The following is a 16,176-nucleotide window of genomic DNA, read 5'->3' on the forward strand; positions in this document are numbered from 1 at the left end:
TCGTGACACACGACTAGTTCTGAGTATTAAATGTAAAAAAGCACACCTTTTTAATTGCCAATTTAAAAATAATGCTCTTTATTGCGCACTGATTTAAAGTTGCTTTCCATCTCGGTTCTTTACTTTAACTTTTGGATCTACAGTGTTGTTTCTGCTGAAATCATGAGTACAAAATATCATCGCCCTGAAATGAACTTTCTCTCCAGAAATTCTTAACTTCCTTTTACTGATCGCACCAAATGTCATTTGTGCTCTTTCTGTGAGGATGAGAAATGGATGTTAAGTAAAGGATGACAGGAGATAAAATGTACTAAATACCTCCTATTCTCTCCTCTCCTTAGCACCACTTAACGTGAATCTGTTTCACCACCATCTCTCTCTTCCTGATATCTTTGTTTCGGTGTCACTTCCTGCTGCCTTTTCATTCTTTTCATCCTTTACTGCATCTTAATACTTCTTTACCTGCATTTTAGGTCTCCTTTGCTTTGATTAGATCATCCGGTCCTCCACTTCTCCCTTCATTTTCTTTCCTGTTTACACCAATCAATGTCTCACTGGGAGGGGCGTTTAGTCTTCATCACCATCACCTTCATCTATATTTGCAGGCTTATCTGCTGTTTTGTCATTCTGCCTCTGTCCCCGTGTTCATTTCTGGGCCTGTTTGCTCCATTACCATCTACCCTTCCTTTCTCCTTGTCTATTTTCTTACTTTTTATCCCTGCCTTGTCTTCTCTTTGTCTTTTACTCAAATACAAGGACATAAAATCAATTTCAATGATATAATGGCTTGTAAATATACTCCAAATGTCTTGGGAAGAAAAACCTGTTGAAAAATGGATGTCTGTAGGCGAGATACGTCTTTTGAGTCCACAAGACTTTTTTTCTCTGTTATTCTCCTGCACTAATGGTCTGCTCTTGTGCTTTAGTGACAGTGGCTTCAACTTTTGTTTTGAAAGTATCAATGGCATCATTGAGAATCTGACCATGAACTCACCAGGTCCTGTGTGGAGCAGCTGAGGATTAGGTAGAGAGGTCACTCAGGGAGTGGCTAAGAACAACCTGGAGCTACTGTCAAGATAAGTGTCAGTATTCCTCGAATGAAGTTTTTGTCGGATCATCAAACCGTATCTAAAACCCTTTATCTCAAGTCTTTCAACTAAAAATTTTGGGGTCTGATAATTTGTTTTTTTAAGTATCACGTGCAAACTCCCCTTCACGCGCAAAATAATCTCCAAGCAGATTTACTAACGACGTGCAGTGAGGATTGCGTCTTTTAAATGTGCAATTTAACATACGTCCATTTTGCGTGTTTGCCTGCATCTTATGTAATATTGGGCGTTTCTGCCTAAAGGTGCAAAATACTGGGAGGAAAATACATACAGTTAGCACCTGCAATTATATTTACTGAACCAGGAAGTAGAAACAGGAGAAGTGATTGTTGTGTATTTTAGTACGACTGAAAGGAACGTATTAATCAGGTGCGCAAATCTGGAGAGACGGCTGCTCTTATTGTGGAGGAGATGCAGGAAACCAAAGAATACGTAGAGAACGAGGTTTTACACCCGTGGAACCATTTTGGAGATGACAGAGGGAAAAATTATTCAGGCATGTCGTTTCTGAGTTATTGAATGAACTGAACGATGATTGACAGCCAACAACAAGGAGGAGCCATGAAATACTAGCAATTAAAAAACGTATGACTTTGCATTTCCCTACCTCTGGGTGGTTCCAGCGTATCTCTGCTTGGATCTCCCTCCAGTCCTGTTATTCAGGTGAGCTGTCACACCCTGAATGAGTCCCGCAGAATTCACAGGTAGCTTCATCAGGTTCACGAGCACTCGAGAGGAACTGAATGAAAAGTCACCTGTTCATTACATAAAGATCTGGACCTGCTGATCGGTGTTTGTTAAAGGATCTCATCCACCGTCCCTCCTCTTTTATTTGACCATGTTTTATCATTAAGCCTTTTTTTCACCTTTTTATTTTCCCAACAGTATTTGCTTTCTTGCTAATAATCTCCTATATAACGATTTGTCCTTGTTATGTTTGTATTTCTTAATTTCAGTGGGATCAGATTTCCTTTTCCTTTTGCACAGAGAACACTGGGAGGCCGAGGGAGACAAGAGGAGAGGGACAACAAAGAAAGAGAATGAGGGGGGAGAGACTCAGGCTGTTGCCACCTGCCACCATGTACCCTTCCAACCAAGCTGCGTCCAAAACCACACTTGACAAATGAGTACAGGGACACAGAGCACAGACAAAGTCCCTGAGCTACAACACTAACAATACACATACAGCGTTCCATGGAGAGTACGGGGGGGGGGGGGGGACTAATTTCTGCACTGGCTCTTCATTTTTCTCCATCGGAGGTACCAGGTGAACAGAACTGCTGTATTACACGTTAGACTCATTCTGTCTGTCAGGTTTTTTTTGTTTTAAGTCAGAGTAAGATGTCAGCCTGACTGTCTTCTGTCTTTTAGAGCCTTTCATTTCTGAAAGTTGAATGTTCAATGCGTTTCAACTCCTTGACTCAATGGAGAAATTGTACATCTCATGCTCCTCCACACTGAAACAATGAATCTCAGTTGTCTTTTCTATGACTCACTTGGGATTCATCTTTTCAACGACCCCAGATTTCTGTAGGGACGGTTACATTTACTTCCTCTCAGGGGAAAATCAGTCTTTTGTTCTGCTGGACATCAGTGATTCAAACATGTCATAGTGGAAAAAAGGATCTTGACATTTCTGGTGATCTGATTTTCACGTCAACAAATATGAATTTTGCAAGATATCCTATAGTTTCAAATATTACACGTACAAAGCACTGGTTCACTATTGAAACAATAAAACATTTTTTTTAATTTTTGTCCGTTTTATTTTTTACCCTTTTTATGTGACATAAATCTTCATGAAATGAATATGTAAAAATGTATTTACTACAATAGTTTGAATTATATAGTGCAGGAAACTACAATGACTGTGTCTGTTTTGTTTTTCCATCTCTCCCCTCAAGATTAATTCTTTACTAATATATCGTGAGACTTCCTGGCATTTACACCCCCCCCCCTACCCCCCCCCCCCACACACACACACACACATTTCCTTTAGAGGACCTTGCACTGACTTACATTCATTTCAGGATCCAGACCATAGCCTCTCCTTAGCCTGATCTCAAACTGAATTTTCACCATGATTGAATGATTAACACTGTAGGGAAATAGAGGCGTGTTTCCACAATGTACATGTGTAAAGGGATAAATGTCCCCACAACATGAGCAACATGAGCGCATATACACACGCACATACACATACTCCACAAAAGAGGTCACACAGGCTTTCTGCCTGGTTTTTACCCCCCCCCCCCATCTGAATATTTAACATGCCGGATAACTTCTCTGCCACCTCCTGTTTGCCCTTCATCATGACATGTTTTGTCAGTGTACTCTTGGCCTCATGGTTTTATGTAACTGTCATTCTCTCTCTCTCTCTCTCTCTCTCTCTCTCTCTCTCTCTCTCTCTCTCTCTCTCTCTCTCCCTCTCTCATCCTGTCTTTTTACAACCTGCACAAATAACATCTGGCACTTTGTCTGATCTCCAAGGATGTGATGATTAAGGCCAAACGGCAACCTTATTTCTCCTCTGCCCACCACAGCTGCAACCTTCCTCACAGACACACGGTAGAGCTTTTATACTGACGTCAGACCAACAAAGACTTTTCTCTCTTCTGTTAATGATAAAACATACAGGGTATAACAACACTCGCAGTATAATCATGTGTTTTGTTAGTGTAAAACACCCGATTCACATGTTATCACTCCATTAATGACTGTGATCAGTTGTCTTACCTCATTATTACACTTTCAACTGGCTAAACAGATTCTACAAAGGTAGCTCAATTCAAATAAAAAATGTTCAGCACAGCACGGTGATGTGCACGGAGCAGCAGGAAGATAAAACCCTGATGAGTAACTGGTACAAACTTCTTCACTTCATCATCATCAGTTCCTGAGTTCCACTCGTGTTTGTGAGCAGTTCTGGGTGCGTCTGTGATTTCTCGTTGGACATGACAAGAGGGTTCACGTCAGATTTAGTATCAAACTTGGGAAATCATCAACAGAGACTCTAACGATGCTTCAGGAGGGCTGAACCGTGAAGCCACGAGCCTGGAGACGTGGTCTTAGAGGCATTCAGGGTTCAGAGGGTAGAACATCTCCATCCATCACTAGAGGAAGAGCATCAGGAGAACCAGATGGGTTTTCTTTGTGCCGTAAATTCATCCCAGGGGGGTCGGAGTGAAACCACGGAGCTCTGCAAATAACCTGAATGGTGGCGCCATGGCAACAAGGTTCATGACAATACGCCACCCACAGTGCAATGAAACGCACAAGTTTCTCACCTACAACAACACAATCGTCGCCCGATTGAAGTAAGCAAAAGATTAAGTCAGGTGACGTAGATTGTGATGAAGTCCGCTGGTAAAATGGGTCAAACACAGGATTTTCTCCCAGGAGATCAGCGTTAATGTCCGGTGTGAAGTTACGTATGTAAGTTAACTTATGTACCGTAACATGCAAATATTATACTTGTTTTAAACCTAACCGCAATATTTTCTTAAATCTTACCAATTTGTTTTGGAGTCTAAACCTCACCAAACTGTGACCCTATTAGGCATGTATTCATTATTGTTACCATGACAATAAAGGTGTAATGCTCGTTGGTAATCTCTAATGTTAATGTCAATGCTCCAATGTTCATATTGTTTAAACAGCCAACTGAGGAGGTTGAAGTAGAGGAGATTCCTCCCATCCATGACAATGGTCATGATATCTGACAATGAGCATTTAATGGGTGAGGCCTCATGCACTCAGTCAGTCCACTACACAGGTATTTAGAATGTACAGTTGTCTCCACCCCATTCCTGTTTTGTTGCGATCATGAAGGACAACTTAGTTGTTTATCATTCTTATAGGCACATTACATGTGGTGACCCCTTCATTCCCAGCACCGCTCCACCCAACATCAACCCAAGTTCAGATCCAATCAGTCAGAATAACCTGCGCAAGGTCTTTAAAGAGCAACTACAGGCCCTGCAAATTATTGTCACTGTCCGTGGTGCTGAAACAAAACAAAACAAAATGTTTTGCTTAACCTCAGCCCAACACACACTAGCCTCTTTAGATTACATCAATGTGTGGTACGCAGTATGCACAGTACAGACAAGGAAAAGTAGTTAGGCTACAGGCCAGGATGTGTTGATGGAGAGAGACAGTGTGATAAAAGTGCTGCTTTTATTGAGAGCTGCGCTGATGCTTGAAAATTAGATTGAGCCATATCTGAAGGGAAAGTTATCTAAAGCATTGAGCTGAGTATATTATACGAGCACGAGGAACTATAGTATGGACAGCATCTACAGAAAAATACTGTTTTAAGAGAAGGAAAGTAAATGTAAAAGTTGGAGAATGAATTCTGAATTAATTAAACACGTTAACAATGAACAAATCAGAAAAAGTGTGTTTTGAAGACAACAACTAATGAGGAACTTTGCCAGAACAAGTTATGAAACTTGGCCCGTCTTCTTCCCCATGTGGATCTGCGATTTCTCTATCACCCTGCTTCTCCTCCAGACCACGATCAGCCTTCCCCTCCACCAACACTTGGAGGAGAAGCTGGGAATCATTAGGCACAGGGCTTTATCTGCTGCAGAGGAGCGAGTCCATCAGCACAGACTTCATAAACATGTCATGTTGTCAAACTTTGTTGTCCAATAAGTGGTCCACACATGAAACGGCTTATAAAATGTATTTCCTTTAGTACTCTGACAGTACATCGTTCCATCAGAAATCAGACTCCTTTCTGAAGTCATATCAGACTGCACAGACATGAAGAACACACAGCTCACTGAAAAAATTCACTGCAACATTATACGTCTTGTTTACATTCAGTTTACAATGAAATACACGGGAAATGTCTGAAGCTGAGAACACGATAATTGTCCAAACAGAAGTGTTGGTGACAGAGCCAGACTTAAAGAAACTCCTGCTTTAGACTAAACAAAATGACAAAACAACCATAAATGCTTTAAAAGGGGAAATCCCGAATGTATTATGGCTCATCTCAGTAAGCACCCAGGAAAGGAGTTCTCACATGACTTGAATATTCACAGCGACAGAACTGTGGTACAATATATATATATATATGTATATATGTTGACTCCTGAGATGATGTCATTGATCAAATATTTATAGTACAGTTGACCATTTCTACAATTTAAGTATTTTAAGGATTTGAAATAGTTTATTTAATCATGCGATGATACCAATGCTGAACACTAAGACCACTAATCTCAGATGCTGTATTTTGCTGTATTCATGTTGTATTTTCCCCTAAAAGCTAGATGAGTTTATCATTGGATTATTGCCACTTTATACAAACATAATTGGCTTAATAATGATAGCAGTTAATTTAATAATGCATAGGACTTGTGGGAATAATGCCTGGTCTATCAGCAGAATGAGTTTGGAACTGTCAGTAGCTGTACGACCTCCACGAGGTGACACTGCTGCAGTACTGTGACCACGAGGACTCACAAGAATGACCTGTCCTCATTTTTTGATTTGTTATAAGGTCAGTACATTTTTCAGTCTTCGGCTGTCGAATGATCAAGAGAGAAAAATGAGCTGCCAGTCAGGCGCCTTTGAACCGAGCAATCAGCATCTAGCTGGGACGGGATGAACATGAAGGTCGGCTGAACAAACGGCACCATACAGTCATACCTGAAGTCTGAATCTAAATAATATAGACATGTACGTGGGCACTTAGGGACGACAGCTCATTGCAGATATGACAGACGTCCAGCTACCTTTTGGAAGAAAAGGACAATGAACAAAATAAAAAACATATTTTTCTATTACACAATGTTCCCCTGCTATTCTTTAGAATCATGACTGTCACAACTGAGTTGGATTATTATTATTTTTTTTTAACTAATAGTTGTTTTCTTACATGACTATTCTAATGGTGCTGTTATAGTTAATAAGAAGTTGTGTGATAAGAGTATTTTTAACATGAGACTACATAAAAACAAAGCAGCGTTGGTGGTAAGAACAAGTTAGAATTCTAACTGAAAGTAAAACTCCCAGAAACACAGAAATGAGCTTCATGGAATAAAATGTGCCGAAAAAACAATTACTGTAAAAAATTAAATACTACACAAAACAGGCTGCTCTGAATACTCGTAATCAGATGTCTCCAACTTTTGTTGAACTACTTTGACAAAATGAAAGTGTCCAAGAGCTACTCATGTTTACTAACATTTATTCACATAGCTGAGCTACACCCCACTCTGTATTTGAAATTACACACTTACTTTATAGCTCCACCCCGCTGTTGCAGTCCAGCTGAAAATATTGTACTTATGTTACTTACCTTATATGTTATTATATTATTATTATATATTACATTATTTACCTTTATGAGCACCATTTGTTTCCAGCTCAGTGGGCCTCTTTCACTAATATGTACGTAGAAATGTTCTTACTTTTGTTCTTACACATGGCCTAATGTCGTTCTAAAATTGTTCGCAGAGTACGAACAAAAAAATATTGATGAATCCCAGATTTGTATGTCAAATGTTCATACACACGGTTTAAGGATAGATTTGTGCATCCGCACCGTTAGTGAATGGGACCCAGTGTGAGAGTATCTGCTGTGTTTTGCAGGCATGTTGCAGGTTCCTCTACTTAAGATCCTCTGATCTCTGTGTCAGTCACCGTGTGAGTGCAGCACTCGTTGGGGAGATTGACCACTCGTCAATCGACTGCGTTAACAGCGTCCTTTTCTCCTAAAATAAAAAAATAAATACATTTTAATGAAGCTTAGGTCAATTGCCAAACATACCTGGGGGGCCCAGCCAAGTGAGTGTATGAGTGGGAAACACTGCAAATTGTTCGAACCTTGCACGAGCTGCTCAGAACCGGGTCACGCTCTACTGGTAGATTTCGATCTACGTGTTGGAGAACCCTGCTCTGTATAATAACACATTTGAAATCATTCCACCAAGAATCCGAGTCAAAAGAAAACAAACAAGACGGAAGTCAAGACTTCAACTGAACATCTGCAAATGCAGAGACCCACAGAGAACAGGTGTTACAGTCTACAACTATACATTAAAAGTCAAACAAGAGTCCAAATACACTGATGGCAGTTCACCAAAGAAGAAGTTATTTTGTATAAAACTCTCCCACACCTTTTGTCATCTCCTCCACTGTCTGCATCACTGAATAAAGTTTCCTTTGTTTAGTATCTTTAAATACACCACTGTGGGCAGAGCTACAGGCCCTGCTGACGGTTCTGTCCGAGCAGTACTTGTAAACCAAGTGTAATTTCACACATTTGAGGTGCAAAGGTAAAGGACATCCCAAAATAATGTGTCTTTATTTTGCTGGGCTCCATAAAAGCTAATGAAAATGTCACTGTACCTTATGTAATTTGTAAGCTGTGACATCTATCCAACAGTGCTGATAACTGTGGTTAACTGGTGGCATTTATAAGCACTGAGAGTGTCCCTCCAAACAGTGAGGGCTATTTTAAAAAGGTCCTGTTAGCGGAGAGCGAAATCCTAATTTGGCAACAGCTTACGTAAGGAGCATGTATTTTCTGACTTTAACAGAGATGTCAGTGCAGGAAAAAATAAGTTATAAAGAAACAGGCTGTGATCCCACAGGAAGAATTTAGCTGCTGCATGATTTTATTTCTGCTGCTTTTGACCTTTAGATGTCTTTTGTTTTATTATTTACAGACATTTTGCATGTGTCTAAGGCCCTGATTTACTAAAAATCTTTGTGTAAAATCAGGTGCAAACTTCACACCACCTGCAAAAAAATGTCCAAGTAGATCTACCAATGATGTGCAGTGAGTATTGTGTCTTTGCATCCATTTTGTGTGTTTGCCAGCATGCATATGTAATATTGGGAGTTTCTGCTTGAAAGTGCAAAATACTGGGAGGGAACATGAAAATAGAACAATTTAGCACCCGCAATGATATTTACTAAACCTGACAGCAGAAACAAGAGAAGTGATTGTTGTGTATTTTAGTACGACTGAAAGGAACGTATTAATCAAGTGCGCAAATCTGGAGAGACGGCTGCTCTTATTGTGAAGGAGATGCAGGAAACCAAAGAATACGTAGAGAACGAGGTTTTACACCCGTGGAACCATTTTGGAGATGACAGAGGAGAAAATGATTCAGACATATCGTTTGTCCAGCGATGATACTTCTGAGTTATTGAATGAACTGAATGATGATTGGCAGCCAACAACAAGGAGGAGCCATGAAATACTAGCAATTAAAAAACTTCTTCCGACTCAGCATTTTGCTGCCTCTGGGTGGTTCCAGCGTATCTCTGCTTGGATCTCCCTCCAGTCCTGTTATTCAGGTGAGCTGTCACATCCTGAATGAGTCCTGCAGAATTCACAGGTAGCTTCATCAGGTTCACGACCACTCGAGAGGAACTGAATGAAAAGTCACCTGTTCATTGCAGAAAGATCTGGACCTGCTGATCGGTGTTTGTTAGAGGATCTCATCCACCGTCGTCCTTTTTTATTTGCCAACGTTTTATTATTCAGCCTTTTTTTCGCCTTTTTGTTTTTCTCCCGGTATTGACTTTCTTGTCAATAATCTCCTCTCTAGCGTTTTGTTCTTGTTACATTCATATTTATTAATTTCAATGGGATCAGATTTTATTTTCCTTTTGCAGTCGCTCTGTTTTCTATTGTTGGAATCACTAACACACGCAAACCCCTCACGCAAGGAACACGCAATTTAGTACCCTTTATTTGAGATCTTAGTAAATCAGTCACTAAATGTGTAATTTTGAAAAGTATGAAACTACAGCTCTGCTTTTAGCTTCCCGTCAGCGATCTTTCTGTATCTGCCATACTACAGAAGTGGTAGTAAAGACAGCAGTGGTCATTTCTGCACAGCCTGCTGCTTCTCCAGCGACTTTCAATAAATACTCTCAGGCTCTGACTGATGCACCTAAAATGGATGGGGAACTTTGTCATGCTTTACTCAGCTAATGGCCCTCCTAATTTCATCTGCTACAATGGCTGAGTGACTGATAGCAGCTGGCTTTGCAGTTGCCTGGCAACAGCAGAAGCTTGGTACCTGCTGCTTCTGCCTGTGTTGTAAACTTCCGACTTCCAACACCAACAAAGTCAGCTGTAATTGAGTTTGCTCATTAACAACTTCCTGAATCTGCTGCTCTGTGAACATGAAAACCTCACACTGGTTTGGTTTGGTTGATATGAAGAAATTAAAAGGAGTTCACTGTGACCTGAATACAAGCTGTGCAAAGTCAAAGATGGCAGAGGATTTCTTCTTTGCATTGGGGGCAGCTCAGCAGCAGTGTCCCTAGTGATGTCCCTAATGTCCACAGGTGGTATTACAGCAACACAATATTCCTTTATACAAAGACATTGATCAGCCTAACATATTTACGTTTTTTTTTTACTGCAGATCTTTATGGTCAGAGTAAACCATGCTTTGTTTCTTACAAGTATTCAAATGGTTTAAACAAAATTGGAAAACTGTCATCTGGTGAGATTTGCATCCTCAACATTATTCACCTCTCCAACTTCAACAGCCACAAAACAACTAAAGGTCAAAACCAAGTATCAACCATCTGTGATGTCATCAACCATCAGTGACATCACCCGTTGGTTTGTGAACGTTATGAATCCTCCAGTTCAGATTCTGTCCATCACCATTTTGCTAGTTCGGAGTGGTTTGGAGCAGGAAGTGACCATATTTGGACGAGCTGGGGGAGGAGTCAGCGCTGGATCTGACCGATCTGATTGGAAACCTGACGATACTACGTCCCACCCACCGATAGCTGCAACCTGACTGCACCACAGGCCTGTCAATCAAACCGATACGCTCCCAAAAGTGAGAGATTATTTTCAGATGGACCTCCAGAAAACTAATAAGAAGGAGTGACTTTAGCTAACAACACCGAGATAACTGATGGAGACATTTTATTGACATTGTATTTGATGAGAGAAGTTGAATGGGGGATGGCACAGTGGTGCAATGGTTAGCATTGTCGCCTCAGTGAAAAGGTTCTGGGTTCAAATCCAGGCCTGGGCATTTCTATGCGGAGTTTGCATGTTCTTCCTGTGCCTGTGTGGGTTCTCTCCGGGTACTCCGGCTTCCTCCCACCATCCAAAAACATCAAGTTAATTGGTGGTTCTACAAATTGCCCTTAGGTGTGAATGGTCTTTGTTTCTGTGTGTTGGCCCTGTGATAGACTGGCGACCTGTCCAGGGTGTACCCTGCCTTTGCCCAAAAGTGAGCTGCGATAGGCTCCAATCCCCCCATGACCCTGTTCAGGATGAAGCGGGTATAGATGATGAATGGGAATCTATGGAGTCGGAGGCTTTTTGGAGCCAACTTCTGGTGGGACTCTGTGGTATTTTAGCTTAAGACACTTCTGCATCAGAACCATTTTTCAGACCTGGACGCCACTAACACTTTTATCTACAGTCTGTGGTCAGAACACACAGCTGTTAGAACAGCCGCTCCTGTTATTTTCTATGTAAACCCACACAACACCAGCACATAGTGGCGGCGCCCAGCATCACTTCACACCACGGTCCTTCGCCAACATGCCTGAAAAATACTTTTTTCCCCAAATAGCTATTTTTGTACTTTGCGGCTCCTGCAGCAGTTCTTCACTCCTAACCTCCCGACAAGTGAACTATTATTCTGCTCTTGCTGCAGATCGACTTCCTCGTCTCTCTATGTTGCAGTTTTCCTCCAAAGAAAACATGTTTTCACGCATTGCTACGCGCTGCGTCCTATTGGTGTTAGGGGTGTCAGTTGAAGCTGATGCCGTCAGAAGTACATATTCCTGGCTTACTTATCCATGCTTACATGATGACGCAATCCTAACCTCCACTGTTCTGTAGGACTTTTAGTGGTAGTGGCGGGATTGAAATCAGTGGTCCTACCTTAGCAACGGTCTCATGGAACTTGAAAAGTGGATCCAGGGTTCCTGGTGACTCTGCAGAAAACAAGGCCTCTGTCAGAAAACTGGTGGTCTGAAAAAGAGGTGAGATAGAGATGAAGTCATTTTCACGTGACACTTAAAGAGTTTCTTTTCAAGTTTCCCTGGGCCTCTTTTCAAGTCCAATCATGATCTAGTTCAAAAACCTTTTTGTTAAAGTGGGATTACATTGATTTCCACTCTAGAGCAGAAATTAATAATAACAAAAAAATGTCACCCTTTTTAAACTTGACTTTTATAGTGTTTTTTGTTCTGTTCTATTCTCAGAGTGGAGAAGAGTGAACTGCCAGGGTTTTGACAGAAAACCACAGTAAATACTTTGCAGGCCACCGAGCTGCTAGCAGGTTTTGTTCTGCTGTCAATTACACACATATATACGCATTAACACACACAAATACAACACGTAACCCCCCCCCCAAAAAAAAAAAAAAATCACCGCACTGTCACCGCAGTGTACTTTGTAACGTCCCAAAAACAAAGCTACTTCAAAACAATGTGACTTCAAAGTGTCAGTGCCGTTGCTGCAGAGCAACTGTTGTTTTATTTTTTTACATGGAGTCAAATTAAGTAGCAGACAGCTTGAAATATCAGAAGTTCAAACACTCCAGTTCTGCAGAGTTCAGCCTGGAAGACAGGAAACGTCTGGTAACTCCTGGATATCCAGACACACCGAACACAAACAGTCTCATTTATTGTGGAACAATCTCTCTGTGTGGTTGGTGGAAGTTTAGAGAGTTTCTGATACAGCAAACAATGACAGGAAGAAGTATTTGATATTCATCGAGTACAGTGTTGATTTTACATGATCATGCAAAAAACAGTCATACAGAACAAATTCTGGAAAGGTTTCCGTGTATTAATTCATTCAGTCTTTAGACTCTTTCTGCAGGATGCAGATCACTGAGTCATGGACAGTTTGTATGTGTGTGAATCAGAGTGTAGTTTTGTGATTGTTGGTAACAGGATAGTGTACATTAGTGTAAAATCTTGCTGATTTTTAGAGACTAATTTTGGGGAGTATGATTTGGAATTTACAGTTTTATATTTTATCTTTCTTTCTATGTTCTTGCTAAAATATGCAAAATATGTTTCCATGTACATGAAAGACGGGTAATAAAAGGAAAGACCGGTAACTAAAGGAAAGGTGGATAACTAAAGGAAAGACGGGTAAGAAAAGGAAAGACCGCTAAGGAAAGGAAAGATGGGTACGAAAATTAAGGATTGGTAAGGAAAGGAAACATAGGTAAGGAAAGGAAAGATGGGTACAAAAATGAAGGACGGGTAAGGAAAGGAAAGACGGTTAAGAAAAGGAAAGATGGGTAACTAAAGGAAAGACGGGTAAAAAAAAGGAAAAACGGGTAAGAAAATGAAAGATGGGTAGCTAAAGGAAAGACGGGTAACTAAAGGAAAGACGGGCAACTAAAGGAAAGACAGGTAAGAAAAGGAAAGACGGGTAGGAAAAGGAAAAACTGGTGAGGAAAGGAAAGATGGGTAACTAAAGGAAAGATGGGTATGAAAAGGAAAGATGGGTAAGAAAAGGAAAGATGGGTACGACAGAAGGACTTGAGGAACAACATCAGTTGACCGAGGTAAGCACCTTTTGTCCCATTGAAATGAGTTCTGATTGGACAGCTTTTTGTTGTGTAGCATACACAGGGAAATTATTTAATAGCCAGATACTGAATACTTAAGTGCTGCAAATGCTCCTTGAAAACACTTGTTTATTTTACCATCTTCATAAACCGTCACATCATTAAATCAAAACCTAAAAGGCAGAAAAAGACTCTGAGAAGTTCCTCAGACAAATAAATGCTAGCAGAGTTTGAGATGATTAATCTATATTGTTTAGAGGTGAGACAGTATTTTTATAGAGAGCTGTCGTGTCAACTAATGACAGGCGGGAACAGTGAGGTGAAGAAACACTTCAGAACAGGCAGGGAACCATTCTCAGTGGAGTCAAAAGTACTGCAGCAGTGCAGCAAAAGATGCATTTTATCTTTGTTTTTAAAGGTATAATTTGACAGGTTTTTAAGTTGGATAGAAAGCCATAAGGTTTATAGATCACATGTTGATTATTTTTTACCAAAAAGGGAACTGCTGATAACATTAATAAACGTCATGTAGAAATTGTATTTATCAAAAATTAAACCCACACCCAAAAGGCAGTGATAGGAGCTGGTTGAAGAGGTGAAGCTCTGTAGACCTGTAATATTTTTAATGAACTCCTAGGGCACACATCATGTTTTCTCCCTGCTCACTGTGACAATGTTGTTGTAACGTGGTGGCAGCTCTGCAACTCTAGTAGGTGAACAGAAAACTATTTTTAGTTTTGAAATATGTTTAGATCGGCCAGAATACATACCCTGACATAACTCAAATTGTATTATGGTTCATTTATGTACATATACAGTACTTCCTGTGTGAAGGATGACAGCTAAAAGAGTGTTTTTGGAGGTCGTTTAACTTGTGGATGATAAGCAGGTGAATTTGCTCCAATCTTCCCACTTGCTCTTGTGATGTCACTGTTGTTTTCCTCTTTTCAACTTCATGTGATTGGCCAGTTCCAGATACTGTCTCCAGAAAACTAATAACAAGGAGTGACTTTAGCTAATAACACCGAAATAACTGGTGGAGACATTTTATTGACTTTGTATTTGATGAGAGAAGTTGAATGGAAGTCTATGGAGGCTTTTTGGAGCCGACCTCTAGTTAGTGGTATTGCAGCTTCAGGCCCCTTCTACTAAGAGAGTGCACCGTCTGGGTTCACATACTATGCATGTTGCCATACATGTCAGATTGAACACGCACAGAGGTTAGGCTTCATAAAGGATCCTTCTGAGGTGACATATTTGAATCATATTGGTTATATTAATAGTGGACAACACTGAGACACACAAGTCAAACACAGGAGAGAAAGATGAAAGCAGAGAGATATTGAGAGGAAAGAGAGACAGAGCAGAGAACAGAGAGATAAAACAAAGCAGGATGAATAGAGAAGCAACAAATCTTTGAGAGCGTTCGAGAGGTTAATGCTGTGAGTTCATGTGAAATAAACACCCCAACAGAGATTCACTTTCATCACAGAACCGCTGCACAGCGGAGGAAGGAGCAGCATCGTCAGGCTTAGTTCCACTTCAGCTGGATTGTCATTGATTTTTTTTTTTTCACTCCTCTGTCTCTCTCTTTCTCCCCATCTGTCCAGGTGCTGAATGTAATTGGATTGCCTCACTGTAAACCCGTGGGCTTTAAAACTCTGATGGAGATCGGTTCCACAGCCAATCATGCCTGTCAAACAAGTCGGCCCTGCCAGTGACCAGCTAGCCATCACCAACTGTGAGATTGGATCATCTATCGTCTGCATATTGTCTGCATGTACATTAATAAAAAGAAGTATACTGATGTTTTTGAATCTCTAAATGTTGTGTGACCACGGTTAAAACTCAAAGTCCATTCAGTGCCATAATTAATTAGACAACAAATCCTGAAGGAACATCTGAAACAAGAAGTTAGATTGAAGCACAAGGGAAGGATTTAAATGCAAGCAGACCCAAACCAGTGGTGACTTTCTTTTGCTCTTCTGCTGCCTGTCAGACTCAGCAGTGGGAGCACACACACATGTATGGAGGAGAAAACAAAACTGATCATGTCAACATGACCCCCCAAAAAAGTGATTAAAAACAAGGTGGGATAACTTTAGACATCTTCAAAATAAATGTGAGGTTTATCACAGATATCAAGTTTGAAAACAATAGTGTCTCGTAGGAGGAAACGTACCAAACATGTTCAAGAATCCCTCCACAGATCAAAGTGTGAGTCCCGTTTACAACTTTAATGAAGAACAAAAAACGTGTGATTGTTCAACGTCAAACATGAAATGTGCTATTGAAATAATTTTCCACATTCCAGCTCCCAACTCCGTCTTTTCTATCTTGGGTTGCTGACATCAGTGTGATACTGTCAAACCGTGATATTTTCTGAGATAGATGTTATCTTACCGTGAAAATCTCAACCCTAGTGTGGACACTCATGTAACATTCAGAGTTTAGCCATGTGAAGCAATGAATCTTCAATGTGTCCTGAGAATAGAAGACTGACGGACGCAGCTGACGTC

The 16,176-nt window shown here is 40.6% G+C and overlaps 1 protein-coding gene across 1 annotated transcript in view; it reads right to left on the reverse strand.

Annotated features, from left to right (window-relative positions):
- LOC138635045 (inactive N-acetylated-alpha-linked acidic dipeptidase-like protein 2) overlaps window positions 1-16,176 on the reverse strand; it is a 256,172-nt gene that overhangs the window by 65,980 nt on the left and 174,016 nt on the right. The window contains exon 10 of the mRNA XM_069722353.1: window positions 12,010-12,099. Coding sequence (XP_069578454.1) covers window positions 12,010-12,099 — 90 coding nt within the window. The remainder of the gene's footprint in view (window positions 1-12,009; window positions 12,100-16,176) is intronic.

The sequence above is a fragment of the Brachyistius frenatus genome, unplaced genomic scaffold (genome assembly GCF_029030835.1).
Source record: "Brachyistius frenatus isolate BFR_SWC_R1_liver_20210118 unplaced genomic scaffold, ASM2903083v1 Contig_287, whole genome shotgun sequence".
In the NCBI taxonomy this organism is placed as follows: Eukaryota; Metazoa; Chordata; class Actinopteri; family Embiotocidae; genus Brachyistius; species Brachyistius frenatus.